Source organism: Petaurus breviceps, unplaced genomic scaffold, assembly GCF_028583685.1.
Source record: "Petaurus breviceps papuanus isolate PSGF00001 unplaced genomic scaffold, PetGlider_PUasm1.0 37, whole genome shotgun sequence".
Lineage (NCBI taxonomy): Eukaryota > Metazoa > Chordata > Mammalia > Diprotodontia > Petauridae > Petaurus > Petaurus breviceps.
In genome coordinates, this window is record NW_027186296.1 from 103,079,289 (window position 1) to 103,102,092 (window position 22,804).

Here is a 22,804-nt window from a genome sequence, read left to right on the forward strand (position 1 = left end):
GTGTCATCTCTGATCACTGCTAGAGTGACTGAGGAATTGGGATGTGAATTCTCTAGGGTGGAATACCCAGAAGAAGGGCAAAGAGAAATCCTTTGTCACTGCTGCTCATACCTTACTTTAAAGGAACTGGAGAAACAAGATACATAACAATGTCCTCAAAGAACACAGTTATAATTGTCCCCACCACCAGTCCCCTAGGATCATGGGATTTGGTGATGATATCAAATGGTTCAAGTCAAGTTCTCTTCATTTTCTCATGCTCAAATCAATCCAGACAGATGGATGATGACTGTTTCCAATGGCAATTCCAAACATGTCAAAATATATTCAATGCATTTTGTACTGCTGTTATTTTAGCAGCCTTGCTGGTTGGTAGAGCTGTGAACTGGTCCAACCATTCTGGAAAGTAATTTGGAACTATATGAAGAAAGTGACTAAAATGCCCATACCTTTTGACTCAGAGATTCCACTATTAGTCATGTACACCCCAAAGAGGTCAATGATAAAAAAAGAAAGGGCCAATAGACACTAAAATATGTACAGGAACAATTTTCATATTAGCAAAGAATTGGAAACAAAGTAGGTTCCCATAAATTGAGAGGGCTAAAAAAAAAGTCATGGTATATTAATGTAACTGAATATTACTGTTCTGTAAGAAATTATGAATATGATGAATACAGAGAAACATGGCAAAGTATGAACCAGGAAAACAATATGCACAATGATCATAATACTATAAATGGAAAACAACAAGAAACAAGCTAAATCAAAGGTGATGAAATTATAATGACCAAACTTGATTCCAAAGGAATACTTCCAGGAGTACCAGAAATAATTCATTCCTTTCTCCATAAAGGTGGAAGACTATGGGAGTGAAGGACTGTAGACATTTTTTTTTTAGCATTGTTGAACTGTTTAAAAAAAACTTCTTCGTTATAAAAGATGGCTGGGGAAGGGCTACAATAGGAAATGTAGGATATATAAAATAATAACAGTTAGCATTTATACAGTGCTTTAAGGTTTTCAAAGTGCATTACAGACACTATGTTATTCATATGATCCTAGGAAGTATCCTTATTTTACAGATGATAATGCTAAGACAAACAGTTTAAGTGACTTGCTTAAGGTCACATAATAAGTGTGTTAAGTCTGGGTTTGTGTTCAGTATTCTGGCTCTAGATCCAGTACTCTATCCCATACATTGTACAAAAGCTGTTCTGTAAACAATAAATATTCATAAAAATGTATCTAAAAGGCTCTACCTGTGAATACATCCTTAATCCTGTCTAAATATACTTTGATTATTTCAAATTTTGCTCTTCTTTCCTCCCCTCCCCCCTGAATCATTATTTCTGAGTTTGACGTAACAGAAATATTGTCATGCCTTGGTGTTAATGAAAAGAGTAATGCCCCATAAATCACCATAGCATTTCTACAACTTTATGATTATAACAACAGCACTTAACATTTATATGAAGCTTATGGTGACAAAGTAGTTTTCATAAACTACCAAAAACCATGGGGATCACTGGATTTAGAGCTGAAAAAGATATAAGAGATTTCATCTAGTCCGAAGTCCCTCATTTTAAATATGAGGAAACTGAGGCTAGAAGGATAAAGTGACTTGCCCATGGCCACCCAGTTAAGCAAGGGAAGAAAAATTAACAAATCCTTTTTTCCAAAGTGAAACTTGAAAAATGATAGAGATTACCCAGGAGAAGAAGCATTATAGTTTTCCTCCTACCCTAATACTTTCAACATAGCCAGCTCATGTTCGAGGTTAAACTCCAAAAGATAAAGAAAACCACAGTCCTTAAGCTATTGGAGATCTATCCATATGCAACTTAATTAATCATATTTCCCAGATTTATGATTAAATAAAAATGTAACACACTGAGAATGCCTGGGAATGGCAAGAAAAAAATGGTTTTAGTTTCCAGCTGACTCTGGGCTACAATTATTCCCTCCTTTTATGGATGGTTCTGAAAGCGCTTATACTCGTCATTCTCATGTAATGTATTAGTTATTTAAGACAACTAACATGGTGGCCATAATATTAGCAATTTAGTAGATATTGTTTTTGTTCTTTAATTATATATATATATATGTGTGTGTGTGTGTATAAAATATGCCTGAGAATATATCTTTATACTTCATCAAAAAACAAACTCTTCAAAGGAGGATACAACAGGATTGTTGTCTCTATATTTCTGGATGTCTCATCTTTTTTTTTCAATGAAAACGTAGTTTTTTTTCCCTCTTATTTTTCATTTAGGGTTGGGAGAGAGACTACACCTGGTTTATATATGAGGAAACTCTTTATTAATGCTGGTCAGCACCTTCTCTAGAAGACAGATAAATAGAGAGAGAGAGAGAAAGAGATAGATACACACATATATGTATATGCATGTGTATGTGTGTACACATACATACATATACACACATATACCTATATGTCTATACACCTACATGTGTGTATGTATGTGTGTATACATGTATACAACTCAGAGCTACCTGAAGCAGAGGTGTCAGACACATGACTAATGAGCCACAACACTACTGCGTGTGACCTGAAGCAAATTAAAATGCCATTGGGAAATATTTAACAAATAAAAATACAATAAAACATAAATAGAACTACATTTTAAAACCAAGTTAATGTTCAGTCTGCATTGATCCTTTTGTATGGATTAGGGCCCCCCATTTTGATTTGAGTTCAATACCACTGGCCTAGAGAACTGAGGGTCCACAACCAGTATATGTCATAGACAGGATTTGAACATAGGTCTTGCTGGCTCTGAGGGTTAGATCTCTAGTCATTTCTCATAATGCTGCATTTCATACACATTTCACCAGTACACAAATGAGAAATAATTTGTTAACTTTCTGACCTCTGCAAGATGTCCATTTGCAAAAATAAACATCTGTTTACTATAATAAAGATGGAGGAGTTTCTGCTAAATTAACCTCAAAAGCACCCTCATTTTCTCTTTCCTTCATTTCTCTCTTCTTCACAAACATGGTAGACATGAGAAGTCATATGAAATCACAGGTACTGGCTAACCCCCAATTTTGAGGAAGTCTCTGGAATGATCATCAATGGCACTTTGTAATACCTAGATAGCATTCAAAATCCTAGTTTGTCACCAAATAATACTATTCCAGTTTGGCCTTTGAAGCCTAAGAAACTCTGTATTGATGCCAAGGCTTCACTTTCAGTAATTTCCAATGTGCAAATTCTGGGAGTTTCTATTGCAGGACATTCTGTGACTAATAAGCAGATGGACAGATTTGTTAACCCTAATAATAACAATGATTCAGTCTGGTTTTCCCCTCCATAAGCAGATTTCTATAAAATACATATAAATCGTAAGAAGTCTGGGGAGGAGTCTAGGAAAGGTATCTGCTATGGTCTTGTCCTAGGAGATAATTTATGGACATTGCCCCCTACTCAGCACTCATCTAGGTTCCTTGGTAGCTTTGCTCCAAATTTGAGAGAACAGGGTCTATATTCTGCAGGGTATAGGCCAGATATACCTATGACTCTCCTCTTATTAACTTGATGTACAGAAAGAAAACCCTATTACTGGGCAGCTCAACACACTGTTTCTGGCAGCTAGATCATTCTCTCTTTGTTTTAGAGAAGAGGGGTTGGACATAGGAGGGAGGAAGTTGAAGCATCCACATGACAGAATGACCAGATCAAGAAGTCTATTTGGTGTTACAACACCTAGATTTAAATCCCAGTTCTGCGTTACCTTGGGTAAGTCTGAGCTCTCTAGTCTTTGCCTTTCTGGACTATATGATCACTAAGGTCCCTTGTGACATTAAATTCCATGATGTTGAGTCACAGGATATATACATTTCTCAAAAACCTAGATATGAACTAAGCTGAACGTGAAGCTTTCCTGGATTGGCAAATGATGGAAATGGTCTTTAGGCTATTTCATGGGAAGTTATCTTTTCCCTCCTCTGTCCTCCTGCCCCTTTATTTACCTCACATATTGGCTCCTGTACCTTGTTTCCATTATTTCTTATCATTTGTGTTTTAGATACTTGTTGGTCTGATCTACTGACCTCCAGATCACTTCTCAAAGAGTTGAGTACCTGGCTCACACAATGTCTCTCCTACACAACTCCTGACCTTCTATTGGGGGACTTCAATGAAAATTCTGATATTCCCCCAAACACCTTGGCATGGTAGTTGATTAATTCCCTGTAATGCCATGTACAAGCAGCTTTCCAGAAGAATGCCACTGTGAACAGCTTTTAAGGTTCTGATTACACAGTATAGTGAACACTCTATAACAAATCAAAGCAAAACATTCACAGAAAATCAAGGTATAGCATTCACAATGTTACAACTTTTCACAGAAAATAATATTCATTATTAATATATTCATTGCTTATCATTAAAATGGCCACAAAGTTTTCACCAAAGTGGTCACACAATATTTAGAACAAAGAACAATTATCTCAAAGTACAATAGTCAAAGTCTTCCACTCATGGGGCACACTTATTCAGCAAATCAATTACTAAGTATCATACACAAACCCTCCACCCCTAGGTCACTAGTAAACTACAATTTCATCATTAATCAGTACCCAGGAATAGGTCTTCTCATACTGACTAGGGGCTGGTTCTCAGATTCCCTGGATTCCCTTCCATGATCCCAGATTCTACCTGAATTCACCAGTCTGTCACCTGGGTTCAATGACAGACAGCTCCTAGTTCCTTGTCCACCTCTCTGGGCAGGTTCTACTCCACACTGAAGTTTACAGGGTTCAGTCATTCTCAAATCCTTCACAATTTCTGCTCCCAGGAATTCAAGGCTCAATCAAGCCACAAACAGACAAAGTCTCAGCATCTCAGTCATGCTTCCTCAGTCTTCCCCCAGGCTCCAGGTTTCCTCTGTCACCTGGGTTCCTGGGCTCCTCTGTCACCTGGGTTCCTGGGCTCCTGGCTTCTGGGATCTTGGGCTTTTAGGCTCCCAGGCAGAAGAAGCTCCACCACCAGAAGTTCTCAGGAAATTCTGGTTCAGTTCTCCATTCTCTCTTCTGTAGCTGCTCTGCCACCAGATGTTGGTCCCAAGAAATTCTGATTGTGCCTCTCTTGGGCTTTTCCTTATATACACACAGCATTAGCTTCCTGTTTCAGCCAACCCCTTCCTATTATGTCAGTAACAGGAGACAGGAGTTCATACCTTCTGTTTCCCCAAGAAAGGCTTGATCAGTTACTAAGTGCTAAGTACCTGCTACTTGGCCAATACAAAAAAGGGGTCTTCAAATTCAAATTACATTACCATTACATTGTTATGTACCATAGCATCACTACCAGGAGATGTATGTCTTAGATCTTATTATCATCACTCATAATTAATTATGCCTCTACTGTGATTTCTGAATTCTAAAATTTCCCCTCTTCAACCTCATTCTCTAATCCTGTCATGTCTCCCTCTGCCTCACTCCTCATAAATATATTTCATTCTTACCAAAATGTATAGTCTAGGCTCTGATACTACTTGTGTGATTTTGGATAAGCTATTTACTCTTTCTGAGCCTGCTTCCTATATGTCAAATCAGGGGTTTGGACTAGGTGGCCTCTGAAGTCCCTTTTAGATTTCATGCAATGATTCTCTATGAATCTCCCTCTATCTCTTCCACTCTTAATCTATCATCCTGCTATGGAATCACTTTCCACCCTTCAGTCTTGTCCTTCTAGTTAGCCATTTCAATTATATTTCCTTCTCCAACCTGAATTCTCCTGTCTCCTCATCCTTATAGCGTTAATGTGCTGCCAATCCTCAAGCCCACCTCACACTTTTTCAGATCATATCACGTCACCATGCTAACTGGGACTAGGGGAAATTCACATCATCTCACTACTGTAGAGAAAATAACTTTTATTCTTTTTTGATTAATTCTCTCTATTTCCTTCCTGTCAGTGGCTATTCCAAACTTTCTTTTGCCAGGCCCCAAATTCTTCTCCCATCCTCAAAAGCAGAAGATCTCCTACCCTATTTTACTGAGAAAATTGAGACAATCCATCTTGAGCTCTTTTATCTTTCCTATTCCACATCTCAAATCCCCACTGTATCTTCAGTCACTTTCAATTTTACTCCTGCCTCTGAAGGTGTGCTCATTTTTTCTTCTTCCAGATATTTTGGTTCTTTCTCTTAGGTTACAACTGTATTCAGGTCTACCCCACCCTTGAAGTCTTCCCTTGACTCTGCCATTCCCTCATCATAATCCTATATTTTGCCTACCTTCCTTTGTCACATTCTAAAAATGTTCCACACTGTTTTGGTTCCATTTTCTCACATTCACTAGTTTTTCAACCCCTTGAGACCTGACTTTCTAATCCCATTGAAGATGCCATTTTTAAGGTTACCAAAATCTCTTAACTGCTAGATTCAATGACCTTTTCTCAGTTTACATTCTCTAATCTCTCCAAAGCTTTTGATGTTACTTAACAAACTACTCTCTCCCCAACACTTCCTCTTCTTTTGACTTCATCTCTCCCTTCTACCTCTATGCTATACTCATCACCCACCTCTTTCTCCCTTAGTGTTAGTCTCCCTTAGTCTGTTAGGCTTCTATCCTGTGCCATCTTTCTTCTCTCTGTACCCTCTCCCAATGTGATCTCATGTGCCCCCATGGATTCAAATATTATCTCTAAGCAGATGACTCCCAAATCATTGTATCCAGACTTCATTTTCCTCTTGAGGACTAAAGAGAACTCCATCGTCAAGTGCTTGTTAAAAATTTTTTCCTGCATATACCATAAGAACATCAAACTCAAAATAACCAAAAGAGAACTAATTATCTACCCCTCCTCCCAACAAAATCTGCCTCTTTCTCCAAACTTTTATATTTCTAATGAGGATACCACAATCTATTTAGCAAGCAACGTTCACATCTCCACATCTTATCAGTTTCTAAAAGTATTATCACTCACACTTCCATAACATCTCTTATATCTGTACCCTTTTCTCTATTCAAGGAACAATTACTACTCTAGTTTGGGCCCTTATCTCCTCCTGTCTGGATTTTTGTACAAGTCTTCTAATTGGTTTCTTCTTTCTCTAACCCCTTCCTCATCTTCTTCCCAGTTGCCAGAAAAATTTTCCAAATTCATAGGTATAACCATGATACTTCCTTGTTCAAAATCATACTATGGTTCTGTTTTCCCTTTATCTGACATTTTCAGCTCACTACCACAATGTGACTTGTATCTACCTTTCTAGCTTGATTTTATACTCCACTTCTTCAAGAACTTCACATTCCTGTCAGATATTCCCTGACCTTAACACTCTTATGCTCCCCAACCTTCATGTATTTACCCAAGTCACTCATGTCTTGAGTGGGTGTACTCCCTTTTTTTCTGTGATTCTCACAGTCCTTCTCTTCTTTCAGGCTTCAACTCAACCACCTCCTTTCTCTATTAACCCTTCTCTGGTTCCCCTCAGTTTCTAGGGCTCTCTCCCCAATCTTCCTGGACCTATCTTTAAAGTCATAGCCTACACAAATGGAAGAGACATTATAGGTCAAATTCAACACCATCATTTGACTTATTTGTCTTTACGTTTCATTCCCTCTGTAGAATGAAAGATTACTGAAGCAAAGATTTTGAGGATTTGGGGGGGGGTATCCCCAACACCCTACATATAACAGAAACCTAATAAATGCTTGTTGACTTGAACTGAATTATCTGCATATTGTATTCTTCCTCTTAGATTATTTTAAATTAGATTCAACAAACATTTTTTAAATTTCATTAGGCTGCAAAACGCCTGGGGGGTGTATCTGTGCCGTATTCCATTATATATCCTCTGGCACCTAACATAGGAGCCCACATATAATGGGCATAAATATTTATTGAATTTATTGAATCGATGTCACTCTTCTTCCTAAAACTTGACTGCTAATTAATTAAATGTGAACTCATGCATATTGCTTCCCCTATCAGGATGTCAGTTCTTTATCTCTAACTCATATGAAGGTCCCTGATATAACTTTGAAAGAGGAGATTCTTTTTTAAATTCAACATTTATCACATGCCTACAACATGCAAATGCACTGTTAGGTGCTAGGGAAAAGAGGCAGTCACTTACCTCAAGGGGCTTACATTATACATAAATGAGATTCGACATGAATTTTAACAAAGAAATACCAAACGTGTACAAAGTTATAGCACAACATTGCAAGAGGTTGTTGTTGTTATTGAGTCATTTCATTCATTTCCAACTCTTCATGACCCCATCTGGGGTTTTAATGATAAAAATATCACAATGATTTGCCATTACCTTCTCATTTTACAGATGAGGAAACTGAGATTGTGTTAAGTGACTTGCCAAGTGTGACTTAGCTAGTGTCTCAGGTCAGATTTGAACTCACAAAGCTGAGTCTTCCTGATTCCAGGCTCAGCACTCTATCCACTGCACTACCTAACTACCCATTTCCAGAGGAAGACAGTGTTATTAAGAAAGCCCTGGCATAGGAGGTGATACTTAGAGTAGGCTCTGAAGGAGTCTGGAGGTATATTAACAAATCTTAATGGAAAAATAAGGGCAAAAGGCATGGTGGTAATCACGGTTTTTTGGCATTCCAATAAATGGTAAAATTTCAAAGCATTTATTTCTCTCCTACTGGTAAGTACTCACTTCCCAGACAGCTAGTCCTTAATTGCCTTCAATGACCATAATTATTAAATATTGGACCTTTCCTTCTTGGCAACCCTTTGATGTCTGAACTGCAAAAGAATCCTAACCATGTCAAAGTCTTGTTTCATTTACAAAGAGTGTGTTAATGGTATATTAATAACAATAATGATAATATTTGGAAAAGCATAGTTTTTTATTTCATGAAAACAAACTCCAACAAAATTGCAATGCTAGCCTGTACCTGTTCCCCTCTGGGTCTTTTTATACTCTGCCTGCCAAGCATGCCTGAGGGGGAAAGGTCTGACACTCACTGTTGTGCCCCTTTATTTCTGTGACATTTTTTAAATCTACTACGTATCTAACCTATCCATAAAGTCCTTCTAATTCCCTTCAGATATTGCTTATAATTAATCCATAAGCATTCTTTTCAAAGTCAAGTAAATTTTTCACAGAAAGAATGATGCATGGCTTTTTAAGTATCAGATTCATATTCTCTTCCTGAGAAGATGGTGGTTGGCACTAAGGATAAATAATGAGTTTCCAGGTGCACCTGAAGATGAGTTATCTGAAGGTGGGTTTTCAATATGTATAAAGGGGGGGATAAAGTGTTTTTTTCCCCAAATAGTAAAATGACTCCAATAGTTAATTGTGTGAGGCACAAAATAAATGTCTTTCTCTTTTCATGCAGTTTCTCACCACCTATATCACATTCTGTTATCCTAGTTTCACAGATGAGAAAGTGGAAGTACACAGACAAGCTGCAGCCATTATCTAGGCATGCCCAGAGTACTTTGGCAGGAGTAAAATTCTCTGGCTGATAATCTAATGTTTGATGCTGAGTGAGGTGACTCCTATTCAAATACATCATGGGGAAAACCTGAACATTTTGAGAAGTTCCATAAAACTAGGCTTGCAGATAAGAACTTTAATTTTTCCATCTCACAGATTCACCTTTTTTTTCAAACAAGCAAGTTCAAAGGTGATAATAATCATATATCCTTTGAGCATAATTATCATGCTGCCAACTAGTAATGAGCAAGACACGCACATTGAACCATTTGTCCTAGAGCAGTGAAGCCTTGCATGGTATCTTGTATCATTACCCTTTGTGCAATGATACTTATTTTTGAGATGGCTAGTCAGGGTTACATAGGCAACCTATGGTCAATGAGCAGAACAAGATCTCTATGGGATTCAAAGCTGGGACTTTGATTTCATTGACACTATATCTTAACTACCTGAGCTTTGTGTTCATAGAAGAAGTCATAATTACAAAGATGGGATAGGTATTCTTTCCCATGTGCCTACCACAATTCATTCCATTCCTGTATGAGTGTGTGTGTTGGGACAGTTTGGGTTACAGAAAAAGTCCCATTTGTATTTCACTTTCATGTAGGGAGTGATTATTTAACTAGTTCAGTGATGATTAAAATTGTATTTTATAAGATAACGAAGAAAAACAATAACCCAGGTTTCTAGGCTCAAGTTTTCTTTAATTTTAAAATCTAATTCTAGTTTTTAACAGAGCCTCCAGGTCTCCATATGCCTGAAAATTGTCAATCCTGAAAATAAACCATTCCTTTGGTGGTCATTTCTATGGTGGGAATAAAGATCACAAGAAAAATTATGTTGAAATTTAGACACTGCAAAATCCTTAACAGATGGTAGTACATGAACCTCCCTCTAAATATCTCTTAAAGGTAAAAAAAGAATGCAATTATGTTAGAAGGGTCAGCAAGTTGCAAGCGTTTTTCTTGTTTAATGGGGGGTTGTAACCATTATTTCTGGATTAGAAGCAAATTCATTTTATCAACTCAACTACAAATCAATGTGTATGAGGCTAAAGTAAGATTCTTCCATCTGAAAGTACTTTTTCATCTAAGAAACTGATTACATGAAGGAATGTTCTATTTAAAATTTGGGGTTTTTTTCTTTTAATTAATTGAAGTAGCACAGAAATGCTTTTAAATTCTCATGATTTTCTTATTTAAAAGGAGTTTTAGTCACAGACTCTAGTATGGACCCATTTTATAGCATGAGCTGGTTTGCTTTCTGATTGGTGCCTCAATTTCCTCATCTGGAAAACTGATTGGTCATTTACCCACTTCAGAGTGTAGAGCTTTAGGAGAAGAAAACAGCAAAACACTCCAGTATCTTTGCTAAGAAAACCTCACGGACAGTACTGGCATGCAATGGTCCATGGGCTCATGAAGACTTGGACACAATTGAATGCCTGAATGACAAATCAGAGCTTGAGTAGTTTCCTGGGATTTGATTGGGCTTGATTACTGAAATTTACATTTTTAATCTTACTTATCATGCTCTCTCTCTCTCTGTCTCTCTCTCTGTATCTCTCTCTCTGTATATATATATATATATATTTATATGTTTTTTAAAGATACACACACACACACACAAATAGGGTTGCATACACAGAAAGACTATTCTTCCAATTCACTTGGTAGAAGGAAAAGAGACAAGAGTGTATACATGCATGGAGTCAAGAACAGTTTAGTCAAACGGAACTGCCCTTGATCATTCCAAGAGATCTGCAAAAGTGGAGCATCATGCAAAGACTGAAGAACACTAATGGCCCATTAACAAGATATACAAATGAGAACTCTGATCCAGCCCCTTTGAAATGTTTCCTTCATCCAGATGGGCTCAGGCTGACAATATTTATTATCTTATCATCCAACTAGGACAAGACTGGAGCCAGCAATTTCAGACAGGCCATGAGCTATGTGGCCCAATAGAAGGAAATCCTTATTACATATTTTCATACATTTTAACACACAATAAAACATCTGGTACTGACTTTAACCTCCAAATAATGCATATACACAACACTGACACATATACACACAAACACAAGCACACAGATGAAATATGTGTGTAGGTCCAGGTTCTGCTGTCAGACCCAGTCCACAGATGAAGCCTATACTGTTCTGTTTTTGCTACTATAATGAAGCTCCAATTCAGGAAGAAGCACCATGGCATGGCGGAAAGAGATGAGTGGATTTATATTCAAGAGTCTTGGTTTCAAATCCTAACTAAGACACTTACTAGTCAAATGAACCTAGGAAAAGTGCTCCCCAACATTTGGAAAATAGAGGTGATAATACTCATGCTCCTTAATAGTGACATGGTAGCGAATCCAGAAAGCAAATTAAATCTTCTAAGTGTGTGGAACCAGAAAAGCAAAAGACTTTTGTCCATCTGGGACTCCTCAAGTAAAAAAAGTGTGTGTCTGTGTGTCTGTGAATAGCTGAATAATAAAATTTAATTGGAATCATTTCAATTAAGCCATTTATTTATAAATAATTTTGAGATGAGCAAAATCCATTTGAAAATTAACATCTGTCCTGGTTGGGGTACATTATCCTGTCTTAGCATCTTGAACTGGGACAGCACAGGTTGTGACATCAACTGACCTAGGCCTCTCCCCTCTAATCTGCTGAAGTCCATTTACTGAAGCTGATAGTATGGTGAGGGAAATAAATACGGGGAATCTTCAAGGAAGGTGGGCTCTCTTCCTATACTCTGGAATTTGGACACAAGCTAGAGTGCCTACCTTTTTTTTGTCCTCAGGACCTTACTTTTAATATTCTCTCTGTCTCTGTCTCTGTCTCTGTCTCTCTCTGTCTCTCTCTCTGTCTCTGTCTCTGTCTCTGTCTCTGTCTCTCTCTCTCTGTCTCTGTCTCTCTCTCTGTCTCTGTCTCTCTCTGTCTCTCTCTCTCTTTCCTCTCCTCTTCTCTCCCTCTCTCTCTGTTTCTTCTTCTCTCCCACACTTCATTCTCCTTCTCCCCATCCTCCCCTCCTCTCTCTCTTCCCCTCTCTCTTTTTTTTCTGTCTCTCTGTCTCTCTCACTCCACCCCCCTCCCAAACTGAATTTGCTTTCTTGTGATGACAAACCAGACAGACATGACTACAAGTTTAATAAGCAAAGAGAGCGCCACCAACATAATGTCCTAACCTTCCCAGCCTCAGCTGGAAGTGGTTCAGGGGGGAGGGAAGCAGGACAGCTGTGAAAACACCTCAGAAGTCAAGACCAGGTCAGTCTGGTTCTTGTCTTTCCTTTCTATGCTGCCAGTTATGTAATTATTTCTAAATGACAGCACTACTGTCTTAAGTGAGGTTAACACATTTTCCCAAAGAAAGGAGGCAAACCCCTGCCTTTGGACATCCACAAACTACCAGCAATGCTAGAAACAATCCCACACCTGCTGCTCATTGGGCAGAGTTAAAAGACTCAAGAAGATATGGGTAACTAGGAAATTGAACAGTAGAGTTTAATATTCCACATCTAAATGTTGCACAAAAATGATTAACCATTATAAACATTGCCTAGGAATGATTAGCACTAGAATTAGAGTGAGGAAACACCATTTGAGTCCAGCTCTGGCTCTGACTAGAAGTGTGCCTGCGGACTATTCATGTTATCTCTCTGAGTCTCTGTTTCTCCATCTGGAAAATGGGGATAATGATACCTCCAATATCTACCTTGCATGACTATCAAGGTTCTAATAGGAAAGTACTTTTCAAAATGATCAAATTTATGGAGCATTTTAAGACTTGCAAAATGCTTCGCATAACACCTTTTATTATTATCCATGCTTCAGAGATGAGAAATTTTAAGACTTGCCCAAGGTCAAAGAACTAGTTGTCTGGGGCAGAGCTTGAATTCAGAGTTGGCCATGCTACCTCCCAAACTACATTTATTTCTATTATCATTGAAGATCCTTGAAGGCAGGGACTGTTTCATGTTTGTCTTTGTAATCCCAGTGCTTGGGAAAGTGCCTGGCATAAAGGAGCCCTTTAATAAATGTGTACATATTGTCGAGGCAGCTAGGTGGACTTTAAATTGGGAAAATGGACTTCTGAATTTGGAAACCCTGAGTCTGAGCCATGTCTCAAACACTCCTAACTGTATGACTCTGGGCAAGGCACAGTTTTTTCAGCCTCAATTTCCTCATCTGTACAATAGAGATGATAATGGCCTTAAAAAGCATTATTTAAGTGCTAACTGGTATAATTTTGCATGACACATCCCTTCTTTGGTGCCTCAATTTCTTCATATAAAATACAGAGAACATCGCATTATCATGTAATATGGAGAATACTCATACGTAATAAGGGGCAGCTAGGTGGTAGTGGATAGTGTTTGGGACTGGAGTCAGTAAGACTCATCTTCTTAAGTTTAAATCCAGCCTCAGAAACTTATTAGTCATGTGACCCTGGACAAGTCACTTAACCCTCAATTTTGCCTCAAACCCTCAAAATTGCCTCAATTTCCCTATCTGCAAATTAAGCTGGAAAAGGAAATGGCAAACCATTCCAGTATGTTTGTCAAGAAACCCCAAGTGGGTCCACAAAGAGTAGCACATACCTGAACAGTAACAAATTATTATTACACATTTTCCTGAGTTCTGAGGTTTGAAGTGACTTATCAGTGGTTACACAGTGAGTGTACATCACTCCCCTTGACAGAAAAGAAATAAAAGCCAAACAAAATAAGAGTCGAGCATCTCTGATGTCTCCCTGTTATCTTTGATCATCATTCAAGCAATGGTCACATCCTGCCTTTGACCTTCCTCTATTCCCCAGTGTAGCTAAGGGGATTGGTTCTCATTGTGTTTTCCTCATTTCACTCTTGAAACTTCTCCCTTCCTCCTGTACTGGATTTTAGCTCAGGTGTTATCCATTCTCTAAACCTTTTGAAATCTCTGAACCCCAAACTGAGTCTTTGTGTCAGATCATGCCCAGCTTTTCTCTCCTTTATCACAAATTCTAAGATCACTTTTCTACACCCTTGGCAAGATTAAATACTCAATATTTATAATATATTAAAGAAAGGACATCATTAGAGCTTAGAACAATACACGGTGTTTGGAAAAAGATACCTCATCTTTCATTCTTTATCTGAGCAAAGTAGGCAACTCCAAATTCTGTCAGACATTTACTGAAGATTGTGCTAGGCACAAAGAAAAATAAGACAAAAGAGCTCTCTCTCTCTCTCTCTCTCTCTCTCTCTCTCTCTCTCTCTCTCTCTCTCTCTCTCTCTCTCAGCAAAGTCAATTAGTGGGAGAAAGGGGAGTCACTGAATCCTAGAGTTTCACAAATCCCTGAACTCTATTAGGAATTTCTCCCCATCCCTATTTCCAGTTATGCTGAATCAATCCAAATAGTAGGCATGGAATTTCGCCTTTCCCCCATTTCAAATCATTTGGGACCAGAAAGAAAAAATAAGAGTCATGATGTATAAGAAAGCAATTTACAATTTGTTTAAACTAGGGCACAGTGAGGATGTCTCAAGAATAACATTTATATAAGAAATAATAATAACCGTGCAGTTAAACTCCATTACAAGAAAGACAGATTTGTTAGGGATAATAGACAAATCTGTTAGGGATAAGAAGTACGGTTCTTCTGGGCTGACTTGCTTCCTCCTCAAATACAAAAGGATATAAGTGACCACTAACCTTTCCACAGGATCCCTCAACATGACTATGAGTTTTGCATTTGGCTCAAAGGCATGGATGAAATCCTGAATCAGGAATGGAGGTTCTCCATCAGTACTGTTGTCATAGAAGTAAGTCCAAGCATTATTATCCCACATGGTTGAAGCGCTGGCCTCTCCTACAAAGAGAAAATATTCCAAACATATATTTTCATTTTAATCTTAATTTATTTTTGGCTTAATTAAGACTTGATTGAATTGTTAAGCATAGAATTATAGGCAAAGCCTACCCAAAAAAGACTGATTTTCCACAAAAAGAGGACATGCCTATTTAATAAACATAGCAGAGACTAAAATGACTCTTCTACCTTTATATTCAAGATGACCACAACAGAGGAGTGGTGTCAGCAGGACGACTGTGAAAGCACACAGAAGATCTACTCCAAATGTCTTTGTCTGAAACAACTAGCCTGTCCAAACACTGAGCATTCCTACGCCTCCAGGATTCTCTTTGTGGGGCTTACAAAAATAATTACAACCACGCACATTCCCCATTTAACTTGGACTAAATGATATACATAGCAATATAGTATTATGGGCAAATTGGGAAGCACGTGATATTTTTTTTTCCCCTCAAAGAGTAGCAGGGATAACAGAAACAACCATGTAGACAGCTTATGTTAGGAAATTAGACAGAAAGAGACCTGGCTTTTCTTTTTCTAGAACCTCAGCACTTCAAAGACTCAAATGAAATGGCCAGGGATTTTGCCTGGATTCTCCTGTTAACTGTGATTATGGAATTAGGTAAAATACCCAAGATGTCTGAAGAAAGACCACTGAACTCCAAAGCTCTACTCTAGGCCGAGTATCACCACTAGCTAACTGGGTCACGTTGAGCAAAGTGCTTCATCTCTCTGGGCCCCGGTTCTGTCAACATTTATTAAACTCACATAAATTTAGAGCTGGAATTACCTGCCAGAATATCTAGTCTAAAATCCTCATTTACAAATGAAGAAACTGAAGCCTCAGAGATGGAGTTACTGGCCCAAGACTCAGCAGCTTTCATGGATTTAATTACCATCTCGATTCTGACAATTCTTCAACCTACCTATTCAGCTCTAGCCTATCTGCTGACATCCAATCTCTCATCTCCAGCTGCCTTTCAGACATTTTTAACTTGATGTCCAGTAGACATCTTAAACTCAACATGTCCAAAAGAGAACTCAGTATCTTTCTCCCTAAACCAATCCCTCTTCCCCCCTTCCCTATTACTATAGAAAGCTACACTATACTCCCAGTTCCTCAGACTCACAACCTAAGGTCATCCTGTATTTCTTACTATTTCTCACACATCCCTACCCTTACTCCCAGCCAATCTGCTGCCAAGACCTATTAATTTCACCTTTGTAGCCCCCTTCTATCCTTGGATACAGCCATAACTCTGGTGTAGACTCTTATCACCTCACACTTGAACAATAGCCTGTTTGTGGGTTTGTGTACCTCAATATGTTTCCAATCTTGTCCATTCTCATTTGGCCACCGAAGTGATCTTCCTAAATCATAGGTCTGATCGTGTCACTCCCATATTCAATAAACTCCAGTGGCTCCCAATCACTTCCAGGATCAAATACAAAATGCTTTTATTGGCATAAAAGTCCTTCATAATCTGGCCCCCTCCTACCTTTCCAGTCTTCTTATACATGACTCCCCACCATGTAGTCTTCGATACAGTCACACTGGCCTCCTGGTTCTCCCACTAATAAGATTTGCCATCTCTTGGCTCTAGGAATTTTCTCTAACTGTTCTCCATCCCTGGATCACTGTACCTCATAAACTCTACCTACTGATTTCCCTGGCTTTCTTTAAGTTCCAACTAAAATTCCATCTTTTACTGAAAGTCTTTCCCAACACCTCTTAATTCTAGTGCCTTAGCCCTCTGTTAATAATTTCCTGTTTATCCTGCATATAGCTTCCTTTGTATGTATTTATTTTCATGTTGTCTACCTATTATAAGCTTCTTGAGGGCAAGGATTGTATTTTGCCTCTTTTTGAATCCCCAGTACTGAGTTCAGTGCCTGGAACAGAGTAGGAGCTTAATAAATGTTTACTGATTGATATAGGAAGTGACAGAAGCAGAATTGAATCCAAAAGCTTGGACTGTGCCCTTTCCACTGAACCATGAAACTGAAGATAATCTCTAATATCACATTTTTTATTCTTTAATGTTTCAAAAGGTGAATTACAGATTTAAACAATACAGGTCTGAAGAAGTCCATCATTTTTAGGATAATCTGAAATTCTAATGAGGAGACATATCTCAAACTATCAAAACTTCAGTGGTCAGTATGAAGGGTGTCAGATACAGTTGTGTGAAAGGCAGGTACCCAAGCCATTTTTTCCAGGGCAAATTTGAGTCAAAACCTCAAGTTTTCCTAATTAGAGACATTTTCACCCTGATAATGCCAGAGATGTGTTGGTTGTGCTATCCTATATTAGGCTAGCTATGTGATGATTGCCACATTTGATATTTCAGAACATATTAAGAGGACTAGATCTGGAGGAAAAGAACAGGTGTTCAAATTTAGGACTTATGATTTCTATCCACTTGTCCTCAGACATATAAATCATTTAACCTCTCCTATCCCTCAGTTTTCTCATCTGTAAAATAAAGAGGTTGATTTAAAGATCTTTATGGTTACTTTCTAGATCAGAATCATATGATAATTATTCAAAAGAAACAGGAGAAATTAAAAAAAAAACAAAGCAGAGTGGTAGGACGGAGTGGCACTTTACGCTAAGAAGATATAATTATGGGATGAAGTCCAGGGACTTAAAAGAAGGGGTGATATTATGGGAAAGAGTATTTAAATGATGATCAAAGGCAAAAAAATAGAATAAAATATCTTTTAAATAGATTAGAAAATATCTATTATACAGGACAGTTCTCTAGGAAGGAGAGAAATATTGAGTGAAATTCTGATAATGTAAAAAGGTAAAAATTTATTTTAAAAATATCTAATAGAGATCATACAGACAGGTAAAAGAAACAGAAGAAAAATTTGGGAAACAGATCAAACCATGGCATAGACACATTGGTAAGCTGGTGATAGAGACTAGACTATCTGGATATCTAATGGAGGGATCCCTCTGCCAAATATAGGTCAGCTAATAATTTCTTGACCTTGATGATCATTTTATCTTTCAAAACATGGAGGAAAAATGATTCATAAAATCTATAATAGATCTAATTCTCACCAACAGGAGGGAACCATCTGGGATGGAAATGATGAGAATCTTTCAGGGACAGGTTCCATCACAGAATTTATGATAGAGAAATAGAGGGAAGTTAGATACAGTCTTTCATGTACCCTAGTTTTTTAGAGAGAAGAATTAAAATACTTCAGAGAAAGAAATGGTAGAATCCCGTGGACTAATATTCTATAAGGGAAGTCAATTCAGGAGGGATAAGAAATTCTTAAGAATAAGAATATTTAGACACAAAAAGAAACAACTTTCATAGGGGGGGAAAAAGGTCTCAAAGAAGGAATAGGTCTATTGACTGGGGTGGATAGAATGCTAATAAAGGATGATGGAAAGAAAGAAGATCTATTCAACCTTCACTTTGCTTCTTTTTCCCCCCAAGAAGAGTGAAATTTGGCCTAAACAAAAGAAGTAAAAAAACAGCAAATAGGAACTCTATACCTGATGTAACTAAATGGATTGCAAGAGAAAATCTAACTGCCTTTGAGGTTTGGGTTACCCAGTTGAAATCCAAGATTTTTTCGAAAAGAACTGGAGGCTGTATGTGTGTGATTGCTGAACCACTGGGAGGAATCTCTTGGAGAACTGGAAAGGAGTAATGTGAGTGGGGAAGGGCAAATGTTGGCAAAAAAAGTTTTTTGTTATTATACAAATAACATTGAATTCCATGCTTAGCTTAGCCAAGTTCTGGAACATATTGTTGAAGGGATGGTTAGTGAACAACTGGAAATGGAAGCAGTGATCACAAGGAACCATCATCAAGAGCACATAATACCTAGCCAAGCTTATTGCTTTTTATGACAGGGACACTAGACTGCCAGATGAGTAGCATCCTGTAGACACAATTGAATTAATTTTAAGCAAAGAATTGACAAAACAGGGGCGGCCAGGTAGCACAGTGAGTAAGAGCACCGGCTCCAGTGTTGAGAACACCTGGAGATCGAATCCCGGGCTCAGACACTTAGCACCCACCCAGAAACACCTGGCCGTGTAACCTTGAGCAAGTTACTTAACCCCAATTGCTTAGGGGCGGCCAGGTGGCTCAGAGAGTAAGAGCACCGGCTCCAGTGTCGGGATGACCTGGATCAAATCCGGGCTCAGATACTCAGCACCACACCCAGAAATAATAACTGGCCGTGTAACCTTGAGCAAGTTACTTAACCCCAATTGCTTTAAAAAAAAAAAAAAGAATTGACAAAATCTCTCATGCTGTTCTTGCATAAAAGATGGAAGAATGTAGGCAAGATGAATTTGGGGGATTCAGAAATGGTTGAATAGTTGAACCCAAGGAGTTGTCATTGATGATTTAATTTTCATCTTGGAAGGAAGTTACCAGTGGATGTCCTCCAAAAACATGTCCTTACCCCTATGCTACTTCACTTTGTATAAATCACGTGGATAAAATCCTAGATGGAGTCTGCATCTAATAATGTGACATTTAATAGGGATAAATGTAAAGCCTTATACTTGGGTTTCAAATATTAACTTTACAATGACTAGAAGAGGACAGAATGGGTAGGAAGCAGCTCATCTGAATAAGATCTGGGTTTTGGGGGTCAAATTTGTCCTGTTTGGCACAAGAGGGAAGAGTTAAGCATATTAAGAGGAAACTACTTAAAAAGGAAATTTAGTCTCGATGTAAGGAAAATCTTGCTGACAATTAAAGATAATTAAAAGTAGATTAGACTGCCTTTGGAAACAGTGGAATGCCCTTCACTGGATGTCTTCCAGTAAAGAATGGATGGCCACTTATTAAGTATCTTGTAGAAAGTGTTCTTCTTCAGGTGCAGGTGAGGATAGATAGCTTCTGAGGTCCGTTCTAGAATTTAGATTCCATGATTCCTGTGATCCTCTGAATTATATGACCATACACATGATTACTAGAGTACTAAGGTACAGTCTGGAAAATCTGAACTTTCAAAGAAATTCATCATATTAGAAGTCCATTAAAATTCCTCAGAGAGCTATCATCTTTAATTATCAACCCTTCTTGTAAAAGGTAGAAGATGATCAAACCTGGGGGTCAAACTATTCTGCACAGTCCCTCTCCTGTTCTGTGTATGACTTTCACACCCAATTCCTAACGTCATGCATCAAGTGTTTAACTATCTCATCAGGATAAGGGAAAGAGCAGTAGGAATGCCCCAAGGCACGCAGTAATGAAGTCAGTCTAATGTCAGATCATATTGAGAATGTGGGCAATTCAGTACAACAATAGACATTTATTAAGCATTCACCATGTGTAGAGCACACTGTCTTGGGCTCTAGAGACAGGGCTATACAGAAAATGGTAGGTCTAGGTGCAAATCCTGCCTTTGATGCTTCTGGTATTTGGAAGATAAATGACTCTGGGCAGACCACTTATGCTCTCTGAGTCTTGGTTTCTTCATCTGTTTCTACATTTACAGAGTACTTGTAGTCCTCTTAGATTTACATAGTAAGGATTTAATGAGAAAAGTACATATGAAATATAGAAATATCAGTTATTATATTATCATTGTTATTATGGGATACATTGGAAGTCTTACAAAGATTAAATAAGCTTATATGCACTAGAATAATTCATATGCCCTGATATGAAACTGCCAAGTTGTCACTCCCATGAAGATACAGTCTTACTGCCCCAGACAAAAATCCTAGCATTGGACTTATTATCATTGACCTGGCTGTTTCCCAGCTTTCCTGTGGAGTTATGTGTAGGGCAGGGCTTTTGAGTAAGATAATGCTAATGAACTCATGTTCAAACTGTGATGACTATTAACCCTATTTCTGCATTGCCCAGTGGCTAGTCCTATCTCTCCCATTTTCTGAGAGTGCGTGTCCTTCCTGACCAGTATTTTGGGAATTAATTCAGAAGAGAGGGATCTGTTTTGCCCTCTGTCACCTTACCAGGTGGGAAACAGATGGTTTAAGCATGTCTCCAAGGCCAGAGGTACAGAGTTATTGAAGTTACCAGATAGAGGTGGTAGCTAATGATGATAGACCTCAAATCTTATTTTGGTAAATTCACACCTTAAAAATTCAAGTCTCCAACTGCTCTAATACTAAAATGAACTACTAACAAGGAGACAGAATCTTTATATTCACCTAATTCAGAAGGATGAGCTGAAATGAACCCTTTTCAGAAAAGGCTACAAGGAGAAGAAATTCATTCCGATTTTTTCTTATGCCAGAGAGTTGGTATTTTTTGAGGAGAAGTGATTAAACATACGTCTTTCCTTTTGGAAATGATGGGTATAATTAAATATCCATGTTTCAAATGGTTACATTTAATCTTAATCACTAACATATTCATTTTGTTTAATGATAAAATTAGTACAGGACAAGCAAAATATATCAATTTTTCACATGGATTTGAGCAAATACCTTGCCATTAAATTTTCCTCTTTCACAAAAAAATAAGTGCATATTTTTACTGTGAGATGAATACAACATATGATAATCTTTCTGATATTTTCACAAAATATTCTTAGGAACTTATCAGAAAAATGGTCATAAATAAATCAATCATATTTAGAGGATCTAGAGGAATGGGATTAAAAGAATCTCTGATTTATAAATAGATTTTAATCACAGAAGAAGTATTAAGACAGTATTTCTAAGGGAACCTGATTATGCAAGAGCATATATATTCACATAAGTCAAGCATTTTCAAAAGAAAATTATTCAGTCAATATCTTAAAAAAAAAAAAGCTATCTGTTGATTGGATTTCTGAGTTTTCTTTTAAAGGCAGGAAAAACCAAAGGGAGATCTTAAAGCCCTGTGTCAAGCACAAACACTCCATTTAAGCAATGATTTCCATCCACAAATGAAAACATTATTTTAGAAAACACATACCAGTCATAAATTTAGTCATGGCTAAGCCCAAATTCAATATGAATTCTTTGAAGCAGTTTTGTTTTAAAACATGACACAAATGGTTAAACATTTTGTGTGAGGTAAGTGCTGGGGAGGGAAAAAGAAATGAAGCCTCCCTTTGAACCTTTGTAGACTTGGGGTCTATTGTTCCTTTTTGCACAATCTTCATGCAGCCCAAATTATCTATATGTTACTCCCCACATTCCATTTCCTGGCTCTGGGTCTTTTTACATGGTGCTTCCTCCTGCCTCATTTCTGCCTGTTAAAATCCTCATCTTACTTTTTCAGGGCTCTCCTTATAAATCATCTTTTATGGGACAACTTCCCTGGTTTCCTTAGAAATTAGTGGTCATTCCCTCTTCCTCCAATTATCCTGTTGTAATGGCAACCAGAGAAGTAGTTCACACCTAGTTTCAGCTATTGAATTAGCACGTTGTTTCAGTTCAAGTTTCTTTTGAGCCTTGTATCAAGTCTGTTAAGGAACAGAACGCATGAACTTCTGGGGAGGAGCTGTGCCTTATATAAAGAAGAGCACAAGCTGGACAGCCAGGATTTCCTGGG

General features: G+C 37.9%; 1 protein-coding gene across 6 annotated transcripts in view; it reads right to left on the minus strand.

Annotated features, from left to right (window-relative positions):
* The window catches only part of CHST15 (carbohydrate sulfotransferase 15), a 135,404-nt gene that overhangs the window by 26,534 nt on the left and 86,066 nt on the right, over nt 1-22,804 (minus strand). For all 6 annotated transcript variants that reach the window (XM_069099172.1, XM_069099171.1, XM_069099174.1 and 3 more), the window contains exon 5: nt 15,146-15,302. In XM_069099172.1, coding sequence (XP_068955273.1) covers nt 15,146-15,302 — 157 coding nt within the window. The remainder of the gene's footprint in view (nt 1-15,145; nt 15,303-22,804) is intronic.